We start from the raw sequence: 23,369 nt of genomic DNA, 5'->3' as shown, positions 1-23,369 counted from the left end.
AATAGCAACTAATTCTCAAGAAGAAGTGTGCAGTGTGGGTTAGATTTGAGGTGGAAAGGCAGGGTGCCTTACTCCTTCATCCCTACTTGTATTGAGACTCATGTAAACTAGTACAACCCACAAGCCTGGCGACAGGCCCAGACAAGTTGCCACTCTGGGCCTGAAGAAGAGGGGTAGAGGACAAGAAGAGAGAAAGTAAGATAGGCAATCAAGTATCATCACCATGGCTTCTTGCCCATTTTCTGCTGCCTCAAGAGTTGACTCATTTACTCATTCATTCATTGTTCTAACAACTGTCTGAGTGCCTCCGAGGGGCCCAGCGAGGGAGTACTGTGTTAAGGTAAACACAAAGAAGGGTGATCAACCTCCACCTCCAGAAATGTTCAACGTATTAATAGGATGGGAGAAGTGCCTTATATACAGGAGTATGTAATCGTCTTTGAACAATCTAATGAATGAGACAGAGTGAAAAATAGATAGATAGATAGATAGATAGATAGATAGATAGATAGATAGATAGATAGATAGATAGATAATATATGATTAAGCACCAAAAGCAAATGGTGGAGATAATAAATTCTCCAGTTATCAGAAGGGCAAGGACCATCATTGTGCATTGGAGGACCTGAGGGTGACTTTATGGACATGCAACTGGAGTTTTGTCTTCAAGGATTGGAAGGGTTTGGGGGAAGTGAGGAGAAGAGCCAGTTAGCTGGAAGATGTTCCTGAGCAAAGCACCGAGGTAGTGATTGGGGTTGGGGCTAGCAGAGGGAAACCAGTCCATATGGGTCCCTGGTGTGCTGGTTGAGATGACATGGGCCCAGACCATGGGCAGCTTGAAAATGCAGTGACATCTGCTATATTTGTCAAAGTTGGGTCCAGATTCCAGCTGCAGGAGTACCACCTGGGACCTGTCTCAGATCACCTAAATCCTAATTCATGGGATCGGGAAAGGGCCCAGAGTTTTCTTTCTGAGTTCCTCAGGTGATGCTTAGGTCGACTAGTTCAAAAGTCTTTTGCCTCAGGCATCTAAGCTTTAACCTATTGGTAGTTTGTAGTACTTGCAGGCTAAAGGCATGGATGAAATTCACATTTATAAAAGACAAATCTAGAAGTATGCAAAATGGACCCAAAGAGGCAGAGACCGGAGGCAGGGAGGAAATTGGGAGATTATCATAGCAATTCTAGGGTGTGATGACGAGGTCTGAGGCTTGACAATCGATAATCAATATGCATATCACCTCTTTGTTTTGTACTCAGAGGATCCCATTGATCAAGTCATTGTTTACGTCTTTGGGTATTGTTTGTACCCCACCACCTTCCTATGACTCATTAAACAGAAATTACTTCTGCTACACTTGTCACTGAATTATCACCAGGAATATTCAACACCAAATCACTCTTCTCTTTCACCTTCTGCCCATTACACACACACACACACACACACACACACAGGCATACACAGGCACATAAATGCATGAACACACATATATATGCACACACTTTATTTGCTCCACAGAGAAAACTAGCCGTTTCCCTTAGCAGTTACACCAGACACCGAGGTGGGGAAACTGTCAGCTCCAGTACCTTCCAGCTGCAGAGGTAAGGGGGTACACTCTGATTCTAAGAGAGCTGTTAACCACTGGTGGCCCACAGCTCTCAGTGGGCAGAGGGTCCCACCTTGCTTCTCTGCTTCCTTCAAGCAGCCTTGGAGCTCAGATGGAGATTGTTTTGTCAATTTATAGTCTTGTCAGTATATCGATCGATGAGTCCTGAGCACGAATTAATTGTTATGTTATCCAGCCCAATCCATAAGGAGGCTGATGGTCTTGAGTGGGCACGGTGCCAAGACCCAGGACTCACTGAAGGGGGATGGACAGGAGAAGCTGGTAATTGAGGGAGTGTAGTTGTGATCCGTTGATAAGTCCATGGAGGGACAAGATGCCAAATCTAACAGACCATATACATGTCACCATAGAGAGGAGCTCGAGATAAAATCATTGAATTGTTAGCCTTCTTATTCTTCCTACTTCATGAATTCTGCTTTTCTCCATTCTGCATCAAAACCTAACTGCCCACATACCCCCAACTCGAACCATTACCTGGAACACCATCTGCCTAAACCCTCATAGACCATCTTTGGAACGTACTAGAGTAGCTTTTGTCAGAGTGGGTTAATAAGTCTGGACAGTTTTTCCATTTGACTCTGCATATCAACTCTCTACCCTAACTGTGCCTCCTGGGTGCTAAGCTTTATGGATTGCTTCTTTGGGCTCTCTTGTTCTATGGGTGTTAGTTGGGTTTGGCAAACGGAGAACACTGGAAAGAGATCATGGAGATGGAGCAGAGTGAAGATGGGGCATACTTATTTCCCAGGCTGCCTCCCCAGACATTCATGAGGTCTGGCTGTACCTCTTAACCAAAGATCAGAGGGTCCTGTCTACACAGCTCTCTCCTTCTTTGGTTCCAGAAGCCATGCCCTTCCTTCACCACTCAGGCCTGGTTTGGATAAAGCTCGTCACTCTTACTAGTGCCAGGGCACTGCACGATCCATTATGGGTTCCCCACATCCTGGTCACACCTTTGAAAACAGTCCCTTTATTAAAGGCCCCCTAAAATACCCCCTGGATGTGTATCTGTTTCCTGTCGGCATCCTGATTGTGTTAGGGGGGGAAAAAAATTCTCCATTGTCAAATACCTAATAAAATGGGTTGTTTATGGCTAGACTTCTCAGAGCCTTTAAAATGCATGGTGAATATCCAAGAGGAAGGACATAGTGTGTAGAAATCCAAAAGCTTATTTGACCTAGAACCACTCTCTGATTCCCCTATCCCCACCCCCAGAATTCAGAGTGTTTAAGAGAAGTCAGATATACACTGAGTGCCAAATGCAGCTAGCCAAGTGGGGCAGAGCCACCAGAAAATGCACAGCTCCTTGGAAGCTCTGCTGGAGAACACAAAAGAGGATTTGCAGATAGCGTGCAAACTTTCAGTCAACGATGCAGTGTGAAAAAATACAACCTAGGACCTAGTTCTTTCTCTGCCACCAACTTTGTGTCTTGGTCAGGTGACCTCATTTCTCTGGGCCTTTTTTCTCACCTGTAAAATGAAGTAGTTGAATCTGATCGGTAGATTTTTAAACGTATAAGCACTGGAACTGTTTCTTCAAATGAAATCTGAGGTAGAAGAAATAAGTATGGCCCAATACAGAAGACAGATGAAAACCAAGCTCCTCTGGGGGAGGTGAAAGTGGGGAGACAGTGCTAAAACACCATCGAATAGACTCTATGTCTTAATCAGTGGCCCTTGAGGCACTTCTAAGGAATCCACAAGATCACCTGGAGCCAGTTTTGGAAACATTGTTCTAGAGGTTCCCTTAAGTGCCTGATTTGATTGTGAGCACAAGGGAGTCTTCACATGGAGTTATTGTCAAAGGAATTCGAATGGTACGAGATAAATAGACATATTATGCCAATGGATTGAAAGACTGAACCAAATAAACATGTTAATTCTCCAAAATTATATATAGGTGTAACACGTTTCCTAACAACATCCTTGTAAGACTTCTTGTATATACAAGGTCTGACAATTAAGTTTGCGAACTTGTTGCAATGATGTTCCTAAGTTTTTTGATATCAGAGGGATTATTCATTATGATACAAATCAACTGGACAAACAGTTAACCAAGTTGACTATTTGACAGTGCTGAAAAGGCTGTGTGAAAAAGTTAGACGACCTGAACTTTTCCCCAACAATTCATGGCTCTTGCATCACGACAATGCACCAGCTCACACGACACTGTCTGTGAGGGAGTTTTTAGCCACTAAACAAATAACTGTATTGGAACACCCTCCCTACTCACCTGATCTGGTCCCCAGTGACCTCTTTCTTTCCCCGAAGATAAAGAAAAAACTGAAAGGAAGACATTTTGATGACATTCAGGACATCAAGGGTAATATGATGACAGCTCTGATGGCCATTCCAGAAAGAATTAATAAATTGGACTTCATGAAAGTTAAAACTGTTGGTTCTGCAAAGACGTTGTTAAAAGGATGACAAGACAAGTTACAGAGTGGTAGAAAATATTTACAAAGCATATATCCTACAAATAAGTATTATCTAGGATATAAAATGAACTCCCAAATTTTAACAGGAAAAATGCAAACAATTTGATTAGGAAGTGGGCAAAAGCAATCAAGAGACATTTTACCGGAGATTTGCAGATGAAAAATAAGCACGTGAAAAGATGTTTAGCATCATTAGCCATGAGGAAAATGTAAATTAAAGCTGCAATGAGGTATCAGTGTAGCTATCACGGCTAAAATAAAAAATAATGACAAATACCAAATGCTGGTAAGGATGTGGAGAAACCGGATCGCTCATTCATCGCTAGTGAAAATGTAAAACGGTATAGCCACTCTGGAAAACAGTTTGGCATAGTCTTAAAAAAATTAAACATACAACTACCATATAACCCAGGAATTGCACTCCCAGGCATTTAACCTAGATAAATGAAGACTTATGGTGACACGAAAACCTGCATGTGTCATAATATTGCACCCATTATGAGTGCTTTGCAATATTCGTAATATTGCAAAACTGAAAACAACCTAGATGTTCTTCAGCAGATGAAGAGTTAAACTGTGGTACATCCAGATCATGGAATATTAACTACTGGACAATATAAAGGAATGAACTACTGATACATGCAACAATGTGGATGAATCTCCAGAGTATTATGTAATCCTAAAGATTACATACTGTATAATTCCATTTATGTAACGTTCTTGATATGACAAAATTATAGAAATGTAGAAATGATGGACAGGTGAATGTTGACGGTTGCCAGGGGTTAATGAGGGGGCGGATGCAGAAAGGAAGTGGGTTTGGCCACAAACTGGCAATACGAGGAGGAGTCCTCCTGGTGAAGGAAATGGTCTGTACCTTGATTGTATCAACGCCAATATTCTGGTTTTGATACAGTACTATAGTTTTGCAAAATGTTACCACTGGGAAACCTGGCTAAAGAGTACACAAGATACCTGTAGTCTTTCTTATAGTTGCATGTGAATCTACAATTATATCAAAATAAAAATTTTAATTTTAGAAAACGGTGCAGTAAAGGGAACATTTACCTTGCTTCTAAATCTGCATTTTGGGCAGGGCTCGGTGGGTATAGCTCGCCTCTGCTCCACTTGTTTCAGTGTGGGCAGGTGGGGAACTGGAACCTTCTGAAGTCTTGCTCACTCCTGTCTGGCAGTGGATGCTGGTGGTTGATGGATCTCTTTGCTGGAGCTTGTCGCCTTTGCATGTGACCTGGACTTCTGGCATCCCAGGTTGAGTGTGCTGAAAGAGAGAGCCAGGTGAAACCGGAGCACCGTTTGCAACTTCACCGTGGAAGACATGCAGTGTTACTTCTGCTCAGCAATGAATGATCCCTGAGCTCACTGAGGCAGTCAGAACGGCCCTCCAGTTTAAAGAAGAGGGAGGACATTATCTACTGGGGGAATGGGAAAGTTCTGGGACAGCCTGTGGGACTAGAAATATAATATATTACATTAATATAAAATGTGATGTACCACAGTCTCTAAAGACCTACCTTCTCTCTTCCAAATCCACAAGACTGCCAATTACCTGGTTTACGTAACATGGGTCCAGCCATACAGAGAGGGCAAATTTATCTCTTATAATGATGCCTAATTTCTGGAGAAGGAGGTCTAATTGGCTCATGTGGACTCAGGTACTAACACATGACCAGATCGACCATGACCCAGAGTTTGGGCTGTGTGGAGGGGAGCAGGGTCATAGTGTCATACACATGAGTAACTATAACAGGGAGATGGCACACAGTGCGATAGAAGGGAGGACAGTTCTCTGAGTGGAAGGACTCACTTTTAACTATCATGGCAACCCAGAAAGTGCCAAAGCACATAGGTAAATTTTCTTTAAAAATCGAATGCTCCTGTCAAGAGACAAGCATAAGACAACACGACACAGAAAGGTTAGATATAAAAGGATAGGCAAAGTTTATCAGGCAAATGCAAACAAAGAGAAAGCTGGCTTGGCAATATAAATATCAGACCGAGAGGACTTAAAGGCAAAAAAGGCATTAAATAGGACAAAAAGGGTTATTTAATGTTGATAAAGGGTGCAAGCCACAAAGAAGACATAAACATCAGGAGCCTTTTCGTGCGGAATAATGTAACTATGAAATACATAAAACCAATTCTATAACAAAATGAAGAGAAAATGACAGGAACACAATAGTAGTGGGAGACCTTAGTACACCGCCCTCAGTCTTTGACAGATTAAGTAGGCAAAGAATGAATTAGGATAGGGAGGACCTGCATAATGTATTTTACATGTCTGATTTAATAAATATATGTCAATTTTGTACTCTGCAAGAAGAAAGTATACCTTTTCTCTAAGTACTCATGAAGCATTTACAAAACTTGATCCTATATTAGCCTACAAAGGAAATCTCAATAAATTCCCCAAAGCAGAAATGGAACAGGTGCTGTTTTCTGACCCATACAATAAAACAGAACATTAATGGCAAAAGTTCAAACCAACAAATTCAAACACTTTGAGATTTAGTAACACCCTACTCAAGAACTCTTGTGTCAGAGGGAAAATCAAGGCTGCAATTACAGATCGTTTAGGACATAACAACAGTAAGAACATTGCATATCAATGTTCATGGGAGAGTGTCAGAGATAAATTCAGAGCTCAAGACCTTATATTAACAGAAAAGAGTAAAAATAAATGGACATAAGATTTAAGCCCAGAGATAAGAAAACAATAACAAACCAAACCAAAGAAAATTAGGAGGCAGGAATTAACAAATTCAAAAGCATAACATAATGATTAGAAGACATAAACAAACAAACAAACAAACAAACAACTGATATGTAGAAGGGGTAGTTCTTTGAAAACAAATAATAATACGAATAGATTGCTAATCCACAAAACATTAACACAGAAAATTAAGAAGCAAAGGAGTATAATTTCATATATAGAGTTTTTTGAGGGAATGTTAGTTTTAAGCTAATGAAGTTTAAAATGTCCAATGGATTTATTTAAGAAAAGTAGAAATTACAAATTTAATTTAGGATTAGAAAAACCTGAATGAACCAATATGCAAGGAGAACGTTGCCAAGTATGTAAGACAGTACGCATAACGGTGAATGATGTGGGCTCTGGTGCCTTTCCGCCTGGGTTTGTGTACCAGCTTTCCATGTTGGGCAAATTCTTCAACCTCTCGGAGCCTCAGTTTCCTTAACTCGAAATTGGTGATGATAACATCGATCTCCCAAAGCTGTTGTTGCGCAGTCAACAAAATGACAAGCCAACCCTCTACCACCATGCTAACAGAAAGACTCCCCGAAAGACAAGAGGCATTCTTATTGTTTCATTCCTTCAAACTTCCAAAGAACCGATATTTCATAGGCTGTGTTAATAGTTTCAAGGCATACAGAAAAGTGGAACACTGTTCATTTGACTTTGAAAAATCATTATCTTGATGCATAAACCTGACATGTTAGCACAAAAAAAATACCAATTTTCTTTATGCGTCTATATGGATGAAAAAAATATATGCAAACAGAATCCAGTGTTGTAATGAAAGAATAAGACACCGAAATCAAACAAGGTATTTCCCAGGAATAGATGAATGGTTCAATATGAGGAAATCTATCAATAATCCATTTCATCACATCGCCAGGCAGTTGGCAGTATGTTGACCTAGAAATGCTGCTTTTAGTTATTTGCCTAAGGAAGTGAGACATGGCCAAAGGTTCGTATTCAAGGTTGTTTAGTGTAACATTATTAATCTTTCCAACAACTTGAATACACAACAATAGGGGAATGTCTAAGTATATATATATTAGGTAAACATATTACACTTAAATTATATAAAGAAATATACAATAGGTTATTCCACAAAAAGGACTATTGTAAAGTATTTTAAATAATATTTCAAAACATGAAAATATATTCAAGATATGTTGACCATTAAGTACAAAGGAAACGGATTAAAAGTAGTATACGATATATAGCATTCTTACATATGTGGAAAATATACATGTTTGTCTGTGTGTATATGTACATATATATATGAACATCTAGGTTGTTTCCTTTCTTTTGCTAATATAAACATGTTGCAATGAATAATCTCACATGTTTGTTATTTTGTACAAGTATGAAGATCAAATCACCGTATTCTTCTCCATTTTAAGAGCTGTAATCTAATTCTCACTTGTGCAAAGTGACAAATGCTACAGGTTATTCACTGCAATATTCTGTGTGTGTGTGTGTGTGTGTCTGTGTGTGTAAACATACATACGCTAATTTATAGGGGGAGGGAAACAAAAATATATAATAAAATGTTACAATGGTTATTTTTGCACAGTTTTAAATTTTATATTTATACTTTAAATTGTGTTCCTTAGTGCCAATGTAGGAAAAAAAATTAAATGTCAGCAAAACATTTGAAGTGAGATTCAAACAAAGGAAAAGCACTGTACTTGTATACAAAATATCTAAATTCAAGACATTTATCCTGTTTGTATTTGTAAGCTCATCTTTAAAAAAAATAGAATTACTTCAAATAAAATAATTAAGGAATATTTTACAATGACTGGAAATTGGTTGGCCAGTAATATATATTCAAATGAAAATCACTATGAAGATTAGTTCTTTTAAATAAAATGTACGTGAAAGTGTTCATTCAGCACAGAGCCTGGCGCACACTGGTTACCAGGAATTATCAACTGAATTTGAACTATCCCAGTTTCCTGGTGACACCTAGACTTTGAAAGGGAAGATTAGAAATGTTTCTCTCTAACTACTACACTCCACCATTCAACCAAGATGCTCTCATTTCTTGCAAGTGTCTCTTTGATGCTTCCATAATTGCTTAAAAACAAATAAATCAAAAAATAACAACAACAAAAGACCCCCAACAGAATTGGTTTTCTCCTTGCCTTTGGAGGACAAATAGAAAATCTATCCTTTATCTCCCTTTTGGTTTCTCTCTCCATGCTTAAATCGAGGTCCAGTGTAGAATTGATTCAACCTTTGTCAAATGGATTTTCCCTGGATATAACTTAATATTCTGTCTTAGGGCAGGAGAATACCTTCGTGTGAGAAATTCTGGCTTACTGCCCAAACCCACCCGCCACTGGCTTTAAGTAGCCAGTGTCCATGGCTACTTAAAGAGTCTGTTCTGAACCAAAGGAATGATGTAACGATTCCATTGGGATGGAACATTTTGTCTGGTAGTACCCAAGATGATTTGTCTCAGAAATAGACAGATATTAGAGCTAAGAGAAATTCTAACAAGATATATGTGGGCCTGGTTTTAGGAGATGGCTATAAGAACGGGATTTTGGGACACACTGGATATGGAGTCCCAAAATAAAGGTAGGGAAATGGTGAGCGATAACTACAGGTTCACATTCCAAGCCCATGGAACATTAGTGTCACAGACAGAGCTTGAACATTGGAGAATAAAATGACAGGCTCACTTTGGGTTTTGCAGTGGTTTGCGCTGAGGGCAGGAATTTCAAGGGATGCCCATTAGTCATTTAAAATCTAACCCTGCAGACCAGAGTGAGACCTCAAACTAGAGGTGTAGATTTGGGAACTACCAGTTTGGGCAAGAAGGTAGAGCCCAAGTCTTCCCGAAGACATGTGAGCCTTCCGGAGCACTGATATTTAGAGAATCGAAGAGGAAAAGGGATCTAGTGAAGGAGCTGGAGAATGATTAGCCAGAGAGTATAATGCCAAGTTTAGGAAAGATGGTTTCAATAACAAGACATAACGGGATGGAAACAGATCCAGCCCTGAGAGAATGGTGGAGTAGCAATTTGTGGTTTAGCTAAACTAACGCAAAGGTCTCATGCCTTCTGTCCCCCTGGCTTTAGTTGAAATTAGATGCATGCACCAATGAAAAACAAAAATACAATGTTGAATTGAAGCAATAATATGATGTTGAAGTGTGCTTTCGTGATAAGCCACCTCTTTATTCGGTTTTAGAAACTCTTAGAATGCCTTGAACTCCGGGCTTTGGCAAGCATGACCTAATTTTGTGGCTTCTTTAATCTACGTGGACATTTGCATTATTAATTAAAATAAATGCTTTTGAAATATCAGGCTGTATCATTTATAGGCAGAACAGTGCCTAGAACCAGGAGGCCCAATCCCAGACAGCAGGCAGCTCACGTCAGCTTGCCCCATCTCAGGATGCACCCAAACACCTGTGTATAAAGATCCAGGACAGATCAAAGCCTCATAAGGCACAAGCACCTTAAGTTAGGGTATCCACTTCCTGACTAACCACACTCTAACACCCCCTCCCTAAAGAAGAATCTACTTCCCCTGCCCAGTTCCCCACCCCGTGTATATATAGATATTTGTCAAATGCCCCCTAGTCTCCATCTTTCTCCTCTATCCACCCCCACCCCATCAAAGCCTCTATTGCTGGACAGCCAGATCCACAGATGTGGGTGGGTCACCATGGTGACAGAGGAAGCCCTGATGCAGAAGTAGAGAGACAGAAGCAGCAGGGGAGGTTTCTATGAGCCTAACATACTGTCCCCTGCCCTTTTCGTTTCTATGGCATCTAAAGGCCCGGTCCTTTTACAAGGGCTTCCTTTGACTCAGAGAAGCACATTAGAGGTCAAGTGCATGCTGCTATGATGGAGAGACAATGGACTCTGAACTTTTCTTTAAATATTTCTTCTCTATGATTTTTCAGGTGATCATCAGTATAACCATCCGATTTTAAGCAGTGCTACCCAGACCCCTACACATGGTGAGATGATTGAGAGTGCTCTGCATTCCACACCCATCCCACGTAGCTCCATCCTAACGACTGATGCCTGTCGGGGCATCAGACATGGTCACTGACTCATTGAAGCTAAAGATGTGTAAGGAGCCAGGTTTGCACCTTCCTCCAGGGCCACAGTGCGTCACTCTCACTTTTAGACCATCATCCCCTTAGTATTCTGTTTCTGATATCAGCGTGATCTTCCAAGACCCTTTCTCAACCCATTTTCACTTGCAATCTAGATCACTTCTTGCAGCCATCAATTCCATATGTCCATAGCAAGGGGTGAACACGCTCCTTTGCCCAAGGCGATTTGTGGTAGGTACCATTTGCGAATGACATCAAACTTGGTAAATGATACCAATCGTCCCCAAACGAATTAAGATTTGATAACTCAAAACCAGACTGGGTACTTTGAACTTTAGCCTCTTGGCAGGGGAATAAACTGAAAGCTGGAGAGCACAGGAGTGTCAGCATAGTGCTAAAGGGTCACAAAGCCATGTTTCCCTCTTAGGTTATAACATCCTCCCACCAGATCACAACTTCACATTTGCAACTTCAAAGAAAAACTATTTTTGGTGCCTCCTCAACACTTGATAGAACATAAGACAGCCATGCAAATCGTGAACTATCAGTCATTCTTCTGTCTTTGCAGTGAAAACATCATTAAATTTTAGTGAGAGAGAAACTCAAAACAAATATAAATTCTACAGCTCCCCTGAAAGAGAGACCTGCCATCTCATGTCAGATTATGCTCCGCTTCAGCATTGGCAATTGAAGAGCATTATAATTAGCGGGGCAGAAGTGACTATTTTGATATGCCCCTTCTTGCTAGGCTGCTGGTGGAAATATGTGATGAAAGCAACAGTTTAGCACTACGCTTCAGGTTGTGAAGTCTAGGAGAAATGAAAACCGGGAGAGATTGGAGAGATTGGTTCAAAGAAGCGGATACCATTTCTCATTCGTCACCATTTCTAGGAGTGGTGACGTTGACAGTGAGAATAGAAAGAAAGGTTCACCTATGAAGCATTTTGGAGAAGGAAATGAGAAAACTTAGTTACTAACTGAATATGGCTGCTAAGAGTCAACTATGAGTACAATGGTGGCTATGATCAGTTACAAGAATGGGGGGTGTGTGTCTTCCTGACACCACCTAAGGCATCAGGAAAGTAGACAGTGTGTACAGGGATGGAGCTATTGATGGTGAATTTGGATCTGGAGGTTTAGAGCTGGCTATGATCATAGGATATGCAAGAAAAATCATTCAACAAGCCGTTAGAAATGTACGCGTGAAGTCTAGAGGGAGGTGACAGCTGAAGATAGAAGTTACGCTATGGAAGCAGTAACAGACACCTTGGGAGTGGGATGAATGTGTGCAAGAAGGCTGAAAGAGGAAAACAGAAGGCAGAAGCGGAGAGCCTGGGGGATGCCCATGGTGATGAGGCAGCAGCAGGATGAGAAGCCAGAAAAGGCAAGCGAGGCGTGCTCCACGGGCTCAGTAACATTCTGGGGGAATCAGTATGAGCTGGTTTTTCCCAGAAGGAGCCAACACAAGTGCAGCCTCTGGTTATAAAAGGAGGAACCATTCTTCCCTCTCGCTCTTCCTATCTCCTTTTTCTACCTGGTGCGAGGAGATGAGGGTAGATGAGACCTGGTTCCTGCCCTTGAGCAGCTCACGATCTAGTGGAAGTGCGGTTTTCTCTGCGTTGCTTCCTTCCTTGGATGTTACCCTTTTCCCAGGAGCTGGCAGAGTGGCTATTAAGACAGGACGTGGCCTGTGTCTACTTGATGAACCAAAGAGCATTAAGTGGATGCTTACTTTGAGCCAACACTATGAACGCATCATAAAAATTGGAAAACAGGACTTCTGCTGTTAAGGAGACTGTAATCTTTGGAGATCAATAAGATCGACTCAAGTGAAATGATTAGAGATCTCGTAGATACTACACTGGGTGGTGTTGACAGAAGAGCGATAGGGCTTTGAAGCCTCGAAATCACTATGGGCTGAAAAGATGGGACATTTTCATAGTGAAGAATCTTGAGTAAAGGGCGACATTGGCTAGGGAAGTGCATTGCAACAGGAGAGAGAGCAGGAGCAAGGGGCAAAGGCAATCATGGTGGAGGCAGAAGGCGAGGAAGAGACGGCCTCGGCTCAGCAGGCATGTTTTGGAGAACAGTGCAGGGTAAGAACACCCACAAATGTAGCATTTGGAAGTGGGTGAGCTGAATGGTGCCCTCGGTGGTTATATTACGTCAACAGGCAGAGAGAAGCTCATTCTTTCCCAGCATGGCCAAAAGTGAAGAAACAAGAGCTCAGGGACAATTGGTTACTCCCGGCTCTGAGTAGCAATGCTCCCAGCTTCCTGCCCACTCCACTTCCTGGCATCTGTCCCAATCCATACCAGGGAGGCTCTTTCTGTACAGCATGTTCTGATCTCTTGGGGACCCGGAGCATCCCCCACCCCCTCACATATGTGCTGGCGTGAACACCACCTCATTGGCTGGGCTCCCCTGGCTCCATCCCCAGGATTGGGGGAACCAGTGAAGGCAGGAAAGGATAGAGACACCAGGAGTTCCCTGTATTGAAGCTGCCTTTGGACTAAGCCTAGGAGTGCTTCTCTTTGTCCCATGGTTCACAGAACTCCTGTCTTCCAGGGGTTAGCACTCCCTTTACCATGAGGCACGGGGAACCACAATCCTGTTACATTTGTCCAAACTTAGAGACTGCCCCTTCTTGGGTGTCCCAAACCAAAGTGGAAGGAGGAACAACACAAGAGCCACCCATCTACCTCACTTCTGGGAATGCTACCAGTTTCCCCAGCAATACCTGTTGATTTCTCACTGTGACTCAAGTCAGTCAAGCACCAAGACAATCTAGTCTTCCTTCCCTGGCTCTCCATTCCTTCCTGTCGCCCATCTTCATGGCCACTCCCTCAGCCATACCTGCATCTCCTCTCTCCCTTCCTCTGTCTGCTGTGCTATTCCTAATTTGGGTCTCAGAACCCAGCCCAGCTCACTGACCTCTTTAGTCACTCACCCCTTCTCTTTCTCATCTTTTCTTCTATCCCTTCCCCCATTCTTTTCCCCAGGCCTGACATTAAACAACACTCTCTTCTCTCTTCAGAGTTTGGAATCTCAAGGCTCTATCTCAAAGGAAGGAGGGAGAAAGGGGGAATGACGTGCTAAGCATTTTGACTACATTCTTTCCTCCCACAGCTCAGAGGTGGCTAAGGGGCCTTCAAAGGAAGGAACTGGCATAAGAGGGAATGGCTTTGTAGCTGCCAGTGGCTTGTCGGGCACTGGGCTTGGAGAGGTCCAAGGCAGAAGGGGCAATGTGAGAGGTGAAATGATACCACGGACAGTGTGGGTTGGAGTCTCAGTGGAGCTGGATCTTAGACCCTATTCTATGGGCATGTAGACAAGACCAGTCACTCCTTTTCCTTCAAACTCTTGGAGCCAGTTAACTAGGCTTGCCTAAAACTGTCAGGGAAAGGACAGAAGTTTCACGCTGAAATAGATAATTTTATAACATCACCCCTGCCACCCACGCTCAGCTCCATCAGGCTTACATCTTTATCAGAGAGCTCAGTGATGCACCGGGAGGAAGAGTGTGTCATTCAAGGAAGGGTACACTGCCATCATGGCCTATGGCAGATAAAACAGCACCTGCCCCCAGGCTTGGTGACTGGAAATGCACATGAGGGAAACTGAGTCACTGACCCCATCTGTGTCCTAGCACGGGGGCCGGGAAAGCAGGATGGGGATACAAGATAGAACATAGCCCCGTCCCTTCTGCCTGCCCCAGGCTTTGTCTTCACTAATACAATGCATCCCTCCCTTCTTTTGCAGAGAAGCCACGGATGAACAACATCCTGACATCAGCCACTGAGCCCTATGACCTGTCCTTCTCCCGCTCCTTCCAGAACTTGGCCCACCTGCCCCCATCCTATGAGTCGGCAGTGAAGGCCCACCCCAGCAAGTACTCATCCCTGAAGAGGCTCAGTAAGTGGGGTTGCCCTGAGGTTGGGGTCTTTCCCTGGAGCCTCGTGACATCCTCCTGTGTTTCACTCTCCCATCCTACACCTGGAGAAATTGTGTGGAGTCCCAAGAACAAAGAGCGAGGGTAGCATGGAAGAAGACAAGGGACAAGCCCCTTGTTTTAGTTCTTTGGGGCCTGAGTCCATTCTCCCTATAGATGGAAGGGAGGCCATGGAGTCCTCAGGTCCACATTCCCATGGGAGGCATGCGAGAGAAGCCTTTCCCAGCCTTGCCCCACACCTACCATCTTCAAACCATGGGTCTTCCTCACTCTCAAGATCTTGGAGTAGAGTCTACCAATGCCAGAACTTTCTCTGAGAGCCTTCCCAGAGACCTGGCTGTGGAAGGCCCATAAACTACTCCCTCCCTAACACAGCCAACACTGTCTTGAGAACCTGAGACGCCCCACTCCCACGCACACACCCCACTTCATCAGTTGAGCCCAGTTCATCCATTAATCCCAGCTCTGCCATTTGAGTCTGGGAGGCTCAGGGAATTGACAGGTTTAAGACGTTACAATGTCAAGAAGGTACATGGTGGAAGAGCTCTTCTCCCATAGCTTTCCAACCCTTGGACCTTCTGCCCCCATCTCCCCATGAGTCTATTTTTGTGACCACCCAACCGCAGGGCTGAATATTTGCTTGAGGCAACAGGTTAACGTTCAGCCCATGAGTCCATATCGGCCACCTCCAAGGTGGAATGCTGACTTTCTATTACTAGAAGTGGGGATTTCCGATGACCCAAGGAATTGGATGCATGCCTGGGGTGGGAGAATGTGGCTCAGGAGGCAGGATCTATCCATCGACAACCTTTTGGGAAAACTGAGGAGCAGTCAGCATCCCCACATTCTGGAGAAATCTAGAAGGCTGTCTAGAATGTGGGAAGCCTCGTTCCTGGAATTTGGGGCAAAACGGGCTTGGTGTGTCCTGGGTAAGTTCAAAGGCTCTGCAGGCAGTGTGAGCTTGGGAGGGTTCCTGGGTAGAGACGAGGGTGGAGTACCTGAATGAGGGCATGTGTAAGATTGTTCCGGCCTGCTCATGTTGTAGGCACAGGGGAGGAATGTGCAGGCTTGATTCTGTCATTGTGTGGGGGCCGGATGCCCATGTGTTGGCATTTTACGCATTGGCTGTTACTCCAGAGAAGGTGTTACTATGTTCCTAAGTTACCAGCTAAGCATTTTCACAAGTGCCTCCTGGTTGGAGAATCTTTATTTTAGCAGGAGTCTGCTTCTGCAACCCAGCTTCCTTGGAGAGAGACTCTGATCCTTATCGGAAAGCTGCTGGCTGTTCCTTGGGTGTTTCAGGAAGACTTGGGGAGTCACGCTGTTTCAGGAACATGGTGTGATGGGAGCATCACTGGAGCAGGAGTTCAGGGACTAGGGCCGGCCCTGGACTCCGCCATGAATCCATGCACTCCTTGGGGACCTTGAGGAGGTCCCTCAACCCCTGGGTACTCAAGGTGGTCCACAGAGAGTCAGGGACATCAGGAGCAGACTCTCAGGCCTGCCCCAGACACAGTAGGTCTGAATCAGAATCTGCCCTGAACAAGACCCCTGGGGACTGGTTTGCACATTCACTGGAGAACCACTGCCTCCACCTCTCTGGCCTGCAGGGTCCTAGTTCAGTCCTGGCTGCGGTGTCACAGTGTCCCCGCAGCTGACTTTTCTCTCTCTGTCTGTCCCCTGCAGCTGACAAGGAGGCTGATGAGTATTACATGAGGCGGCGGCATCTGCCTGACCTGGCCGCCCGTGGCACTCTACCCCTCAACGTCATCCAGATGTCCCAACAGAAGCCCTTGCCGCGGGAGCGACCCCGCCGGCCCATCCGGGCCATGTCACAGGACAGGGTGCTGTCCCCGCGGCGGGGCCTGCCGGATGAGTTCGGCATGCCCTACGACCGCATCCTGTCAGATGAGCAGCTGCTCTCCACGGAGCGCCTGCACTCCCAGGACCCACTGCTGTCCCCGGAGCGGACGGCCTTCCCAGAGCAGTCCCTGTCACGGGCCATCTCGCACACGGACGTCTTTGTGTCCACGCCCGTGCTGGAACGTTACCGCATGACCAAGATGCACTCCCATCCCAGTGCCTCCAGTAACTCCTACGCCACGCTGGGCCAGAGCCAGACGGCGGCCAAGCGCCAGGCCTTTGCGTCCCGCAGACACAACACGGTGGAGCAGCTGCACTATATCCCCGGCCATCATACCTGCTACACAGCCAGCAAGACTGAAGTGACCGTGTGACCAACTGGACAGGGCCAGGCGCCTGGTGGGGCAGGGCGGGGGCAGGAGGGACCTGGACTGGATCTTCTTGCCCCGCACGTCTCCCTTCCCTTGTCCCTTCTGTAGGAGGTGGGGGTAGGCCACCTTGCCCGGAAAGCCATACTCCCGGGACACAGCCTGATGGCCTGACATCAGACCTGGGATCTAGAGCAATCACTCTCGCTCTTCCAGAAGAGTCAAAGGAGAGTGAGGAGAGGGGCTAGGCCCAGTCTCATCCCCACCACCATCACCAACTCCTTTTCAGTCCCATGTCCCCTCCCCCCCCTCCTGGGGGCTCAGCTGCAGGTTCTGTCAGCCAAGAGACCCTGGCCTGACCCTGGTCTGAAGTTGCCTGGGTTTGAACTGGCCAGCGGGTGCAGTCAATGGGCTGACCGAATAGGCTACTCGGTCTTATTCATTTACCTAGAACCGCACCACAGGAATCTTCTAGTGCCTAAAAACTGCCTGCTCGCTCTCTCGAGCCAGGGAGCTGCTGTGTCCATAAGCACAATAACAATCTCTTTTGCCTGCTGGAACTCTCTGGTCCCCACTGAGTGGCCGGCCCTTCTTTCGCGGATGCCCTAGGGCCCCACCCTGGCCCCATGCCCCTCCCCAAGCCTCGGGATAGAGAGGGCTTTCCTTCCCTCAGCTGCCTCCCCACTGTTGGGAACCCTGCCCAGGTCCAGCTGGCTGCCCTGCCCACAAGATCCCCTTGACCCCTCTTCTGGGGGACTTTGCCCCTCCCGTAGCCCTAGATGTTTCAACCTTAAGTTCCCTGGCGCTTTGCTCTAGCCCTCCCAGAGGAGAGTAGCAATGGGGTACAGGGACTTTCGGGGTGCCCTCCCCAGCAACCTGATTATCTTCTCCAGGCCCCTAGGTCTGAACTATGACCCACCACTCAGGCCTGCCTTCCCCTCCCCTGCTCTGCTCCCTAGAGGCATCTGCCCATGGCCAGAGAACTGAGGGTGGGGAGGGCCACTGTGACGCCCTGGACCTCAGGGGCTCACCATTCCCATTGTCCAGGGCTCCACCTGTCTCCATGCACATCAGGCCGGTGGGAGGCAGAGGCTTCTACATAGGGGTGGCTCAGCCCCCAGCCAAGGAGGACCCGAGGCAGTTGTCCTGCACTTTGCCCGCTCCTTTCTCCCCATCAGTGCCCACTGCTTGGCCCCTTCTCAATTTGGAACTTCCTCTCTCTGCCTGTTTCCCCTTCTCCCACCTCTCTTCCTTCTGCAGCTCCATTATGGTCTCCTGGTTGCTGCTTTTTCAGACCAGTGCCTCCTCTGGATCAAAGGGACAGAGACCATTAGCAAATGCAAATAATGGTCCTCCTGGCTATTGGTCTGGGGGCTAACTGGGCTGCTCCCCAGCCCTTCCCCTGCAGGGGGCACTAGGGCGCCAGGCAGATCCATGCCCTTAGCTCTGCTGGGGACAGCCCCTGCCAGCCCATTTCAGCCCCTTCCTTGCCCCCAACCTGGGGGGTGAGCAGGATGTGACAAACCCCTGGAGAGTGGACAGTGAACTAAGCAGCATCCACTCCCCCAACATCAGAGCCGGAAATGGGGAGAGAAGGGGCTCCCCCATTCTCAAGGCTAGGGCACCTCTCTGGGTTGGGGCTTGGGAAATCAGCTCCAGACTACTGGATGAAGGTATAATACTAAAAATGTGACTGTCGCCATAGTCAGACTCCAGAAGCAATGACCTTAGACCAGGATTTTAGATTACCCCAGTTCTGCATACAATATGTGTGGCCCTTTAAAAGGGGAATGGGGCAGGGAGAACCTCCCAGTGTCAGCTCTGGGAATTTTTAATCTAACCAAGTCCACAATCCACAGAGAAATCAATTGACTGATTCCTCTCACTTATTTCAAGAATTCATCTCCCCCAAAGGCTCACCAGTGCGTGAATCAGGAGGGGATTAAGGCTCAGGGTGATGAAACAGCCTTCAGCTTCCCCACTGGGGTGGTGTCCCTAGGACTGGGAGGCTGTGAGGACAGGGGTACCTCTCAGCCTTCCTCCCCTACAAACACATAAACCTTCTCAAGGGCTGGTCCCCAGGGGTTTATGCGAGTTTATTCTAGAGGCAAGGCTAAGAGCGTTGGGCTGGAGGAGATCAATCTAAATAGAGCAGTTGGCGACTCCAAAACAAAGGTGTGTCTCATAGCTGGTCCCCTAAACCCTAGGCCTTCTAATCCAGCCCTTGGCCATCCTCCTGAAGGCTGCCTGTTGGCGCACAGGGGAAAGGATGTGGGTGGCTGAGAATCCCCTCACCGTGTGTCTATACACACATACACACCAAACCAGAAACCTGATCTCATCTCACTCATCTTGTATGAGAAGCATCTTCTCAGCACCAAGTTCTCCAGCCCTGTCTGTCTGTCTGTCTGTCTCAGAGGTTGATTGATAGGCTGATTCCAAAACACTTTTCATCCCAGCCTTACTGCTGTCCAGTTTAAAATCTCTGGTGTCAGTAGGATCAGAAAGTTCTACCTGAACGCTTACTTCTTTTAAATGATTCTTCTGCTTCACCCTTGGGTCTAGAATGAAGGAAGGGAATGACGGAGGGAGGGGGAAGAGAGAGAGAAGTCTACAAACTTGCTCCAATTCAGTCCCTTATTTCAAAATCCATAAAATCGTGTCTTAACTAGGACACAGAAGTATCTCATTGAATCAGTCGTCCCATCCATGTTTGCTGAACAAGCAAAGCCGCAATACTAGACAAGTTCATATATCAGACAAGAGATGATTCTGGGGCTGGAACCCAGAATTCCAGCCCCACTAGATTCTCCTCTACAATGAAAGTCTCCTTCCCCCAGCAAGGGAAGCCCAAAGCCCCACATTTTCCTCTGCTTGTTTTGTTCTTTGTGCAAGTCTCCATTGCTCTGATTGGAATGGACTGGATGTGCACAGGCAGATATCTTGTCCCAAACGTTCTTGCTGGTCTGCTTGGCCTTAATGGCAGTGAAGCTCTCGCAGTCCCTCACACCCTTCCACCTTTCCTGTCTTGTTCCTCCAGTTAACTCTTGGCTCCATGAATTCATAAGCCACAAAGGCTTTCCCAAGAATTCCTGTAACCCCCTAACTGGGCTTCTGCCCTCCGCAGTATCTTGGGTGATGGGTCTGCCTTCTAGAAAGCTCCAATCCTTCCCTTAATTTAAATTTCTCCTTCCCTTTCCACTCGTCCACCCTGAAACTCCTGTTGTAACCCTGGTCTTCTATGCCAGTTCAGTCTTTCCTTCCTCTCATCTCTCTGGCCTTGCCTTCTTCCTCAATTTACCTTTCTCCATCCCACTTTCTTTTCCTCAGTCCTTCTAGTTCTATAACTTAGATTTCTCAATGAAAACAATCAAAGAATGAGACATTCTTCACGTCTTCTGTTTGCCTCATTGGTTTATCCTTCACCTCCTGCCCCTATGAGATGATACCCCATGGCACGTCGCCCAGAGCTCTCCCCTTCTGATCTTTGGGAGGAAGGGAGAGAAGCTGCCCTGTCAGAGGCCTCATGGTTCAAAGATCAGCTTTGGTTCCTGCAGCTGGCAAGTCCCCTGAAGCTCCTGCCCCAGCCTGCCACTAGCCCAGAGACTCCTACTCTGGCCAAAGATTCATATCCTTGAGGGCTCTCAGCCACTGTTCCACCTCACTAACACCTCTCCTGCTTATGTGTGTCACAGATACCCCTGTGTTCCAAAAGATTGGAGAGCCTCATGATTCTCCAAGCATGAGGAAATATCCATTCCAGTAACCTTGCCACCAAACAATCCATTTTCTTCAGAGATACCTTGTCTGCCACCAGCCTTCCATCCTCAGAGTCCATCCACAGGCAAGTGTGGATTTGACCGAAGGTATTCTGAAAGGGCTGCTGATGACCTGGACCCTAGAAAGCACCTGCTCTGGGAAGAGTGGACATGTGACCTCCCACATACATTTCCCCATCCTCCCCAAACCTGGGAAACTTTGCTCTGAAGTATTTTCAAGGAAGCTTGTTGTGTTTTAATGAAGTATTTTTCAGGGTTCAAATGTTATTTTTTATAAATGCAGCATTTTAATGACAGATTCAATATGAAAGATATGTCTTCCTGAGCTCTATATTTGGTTTCAGAAGGCAGCATCCTACACAAGGAAAAAGCACAGGGCTGAAGCTCTTGGAGACACGGCTTCTGCCCTGGCTTTGTCTCCATCTTGCTGTGTGACTGAGGACGCGTCACGTTCTTGCTCAGTGTCTCAGTTTCCCATAAAACGAGGAGCTTAGACTAGATGAGCTCTGAAGTTTCATTCAGCAAATCACACGCTAGGGCTTTCATTCGCCACTGGCACCCCCGCTTTTCTTCACATTCCTCCCTGACGTAAACTGAGCTGCATGCATTCCATTAAGGCTGCCCCACAGTGATGTCCTCAGACGCCATAAACAGCCACCAGATTCCTTTCCGGAACTTGGGGTGGGCCCCACGGTCTCGGCCACCTCAGGATGTCCTCCTATCTGAAGGTGTAAGGGACCACCCATTCAATGGTTACCCACCATGTGTCACGGAAGTCCTCTCATACAGACACACCTAAATCATCCGGGGCTGTTTGTGTCACTGGGAAATACTGAATTTAAAGTTTTCATTTTGATATGGTCCTTAAAGCTGGAGGGAGGCAGGTCTGATTTCAGAGAGGGGACGGTCCGGGGGAGAAAGGTCCAGGGGTTGGACCACAGGGCGTGGGGTTGGTATTTGAGAGCAGCTTGGACATGCATTCCGAGCCACAGAGGAGACTGCCCGGCACAGGCTCTGTGTGGCAATATTAAATCCCACTCCAGAATCTCTGTCCTGAAGACTGAGTCTGGACACTCCTCGTTCCAACTGGAGGAGGGGAAGGCATCATCCCCCTGGGCTGTTAGGCTGTGGGTACCCATCCTAGTACCTTTCTAGACCCTCCTTGTGACACTACTATCCTCCCAGTGAAAGCTTGTGAAGCAAGAATTGAGAGTACCAGTCGGTGTCATCAAACCCGTCTTGTAAATCGGCAAACACATCAACCTTCATCAGTCAGAGAAATGACGTTATATGTTTCCTTAATACCCTCCTTCCTGAGGGAGAGGAAGACCCCTGCTCAACTTTGCTGTCCATTCCTGCTGTGACCCTTGAATGCCACTCCATGGGAGGACTCATTCATTTGCTTCGTAGTGGCAAATATTCCTCTAGTTCTATAACTCAACTAGACATTTTGTAGTCAAGAATTCTTGAAATTCTCTAATAAAAAGCAATTCTTACTGTAATATTTTTAGTTTGGGGACACTATTTCCTAAAGGGGGGATTAATGAACATTTTTACGCATTAGCCCAATTTATGAATTCCGTGTTTATTATATGGTAGTACTGATGACAAGTACCTTTCTATCTGTACCTTTGCACAGTTTCCTCATTCCTCATCAGTGAGCTTCATGATGAGCAGTGCTCTCGTAACTGCTGCTTCTGTACAAATCTCATCATTCTACTTACCTGTCAAAGCACATTCTATATGTACTGTAAACAAATATCACTTTAGTAAGATTTAGTCTTAAGGACTTTTCCACTTTTGTCAGTAACAGATATTTATGGATTAAAAAAAAAATAAAGCCGTTTCAACATAACCTGTGTCTCTTAAAGTATCCACATGCTTAATTGTACAAACACAGAGCCAAACAAAAGGGAATTAAAAATCACAAAAGGATGTAGAAGATCATTGGGGGTGGGGGCAGACGCAGGGATTGACTGCAAATGGGAATGAGGGAATTTTAGGATGATACAAGCGTTTTAAAACTGCATTATGGTGATACTTACAATAGCATAAATTTAGTAAAACTATATACATACAATGGGTGAATTGTATGATATGCAAATAGCCCTTAAGGTGGTAAACAAAAGGAATGTAGGAAGGTAGGCTTGCGACAAGTGACAACAGACAAGGTGTACCAATTCAAAACAGAATTAGAAGTTATAACTTTGTATCCATATTCATCTACGTTAGCAATATTAGTCTTAGACATTAGGTCTTAGTCTGGTTTTAAAGGTACTTCTTGTAGTTACTGTGAGTAGAGTATAGGTGGTTAAATATCCATGACATTTAAACCAGAGAATCACGTTGCCCCATGACAATTGATTTAGATTCAGTCTTACTCAAGACTCTCTTTCTTTGGACTTATTTTAAATATTATTTTCTTTGACACATATTCACTTATGCTGTTAAGGTCATCTGTTGTTCTTCTGTGTTTCTGAAACGTCACCA

The 23,369-nt window shown here is 45.5% G+C and overlaps 1 protein-coding gene across 4 annotated transcripts in view; it reads left to right on the top strand.

The window, feature by feature from the left end:
- SHISA6 (shisa family member 6) overlaps positions 1 to 22,734 on the top strand; it is a 305,553-nt gene extending 282,819 nt beyond the window's left edge. For 2 of the 4 annotated variants that reach the window (XM_074319590.2, XM_019755213.3), the window contains 3 exons: positions 10,759 to 10,815; positions 14,680 to 14,832; positions 16,556 to 22,734. In XM_074319590.2, the coding sequence (XP_074175691.1) occupies positions 10,759 to 10,815; positions 14,680 to 14,832; positions 16,556 to 17,106 (761 nt within the window). In that variant the 3' untranslated portion in view covers positions 17,107 to 22,734. The remainder of the gene's footprint in view (positions 1 to 10,758; positions 10,816 to 14,679; positions 14,833 to 16,555) is intronic. The other 2 variants (XM_074319591.2, XM_074319589.2) reach the window with 1 other exon arrangement.
- Positions 22,735 to 23,369: the final 635 nt, after the last annotated feature.

The sequence above is a fragment of the Rhinolophus sinicus genome, chromosome 12 (genome assembly GCF_057876585.1).
Source record: "Rhinolophus sinicus isolate RSI-liver-muscle chromosome 12, RSI-T2T, whole genome shotgun sequence".
NCBI classification, from domain to species: Eukaryota; Metazoa; Chordata; class Mammalia; order Chiroptera; family Rhinolophidae; genus Rhinolophus; species Rhinolophus sinicus.
The sequence above is the reverse complement of the archived record's forward strand: the minus strand, read 5'-3'. Positions and strand labels throughout refer to the sequence as shown.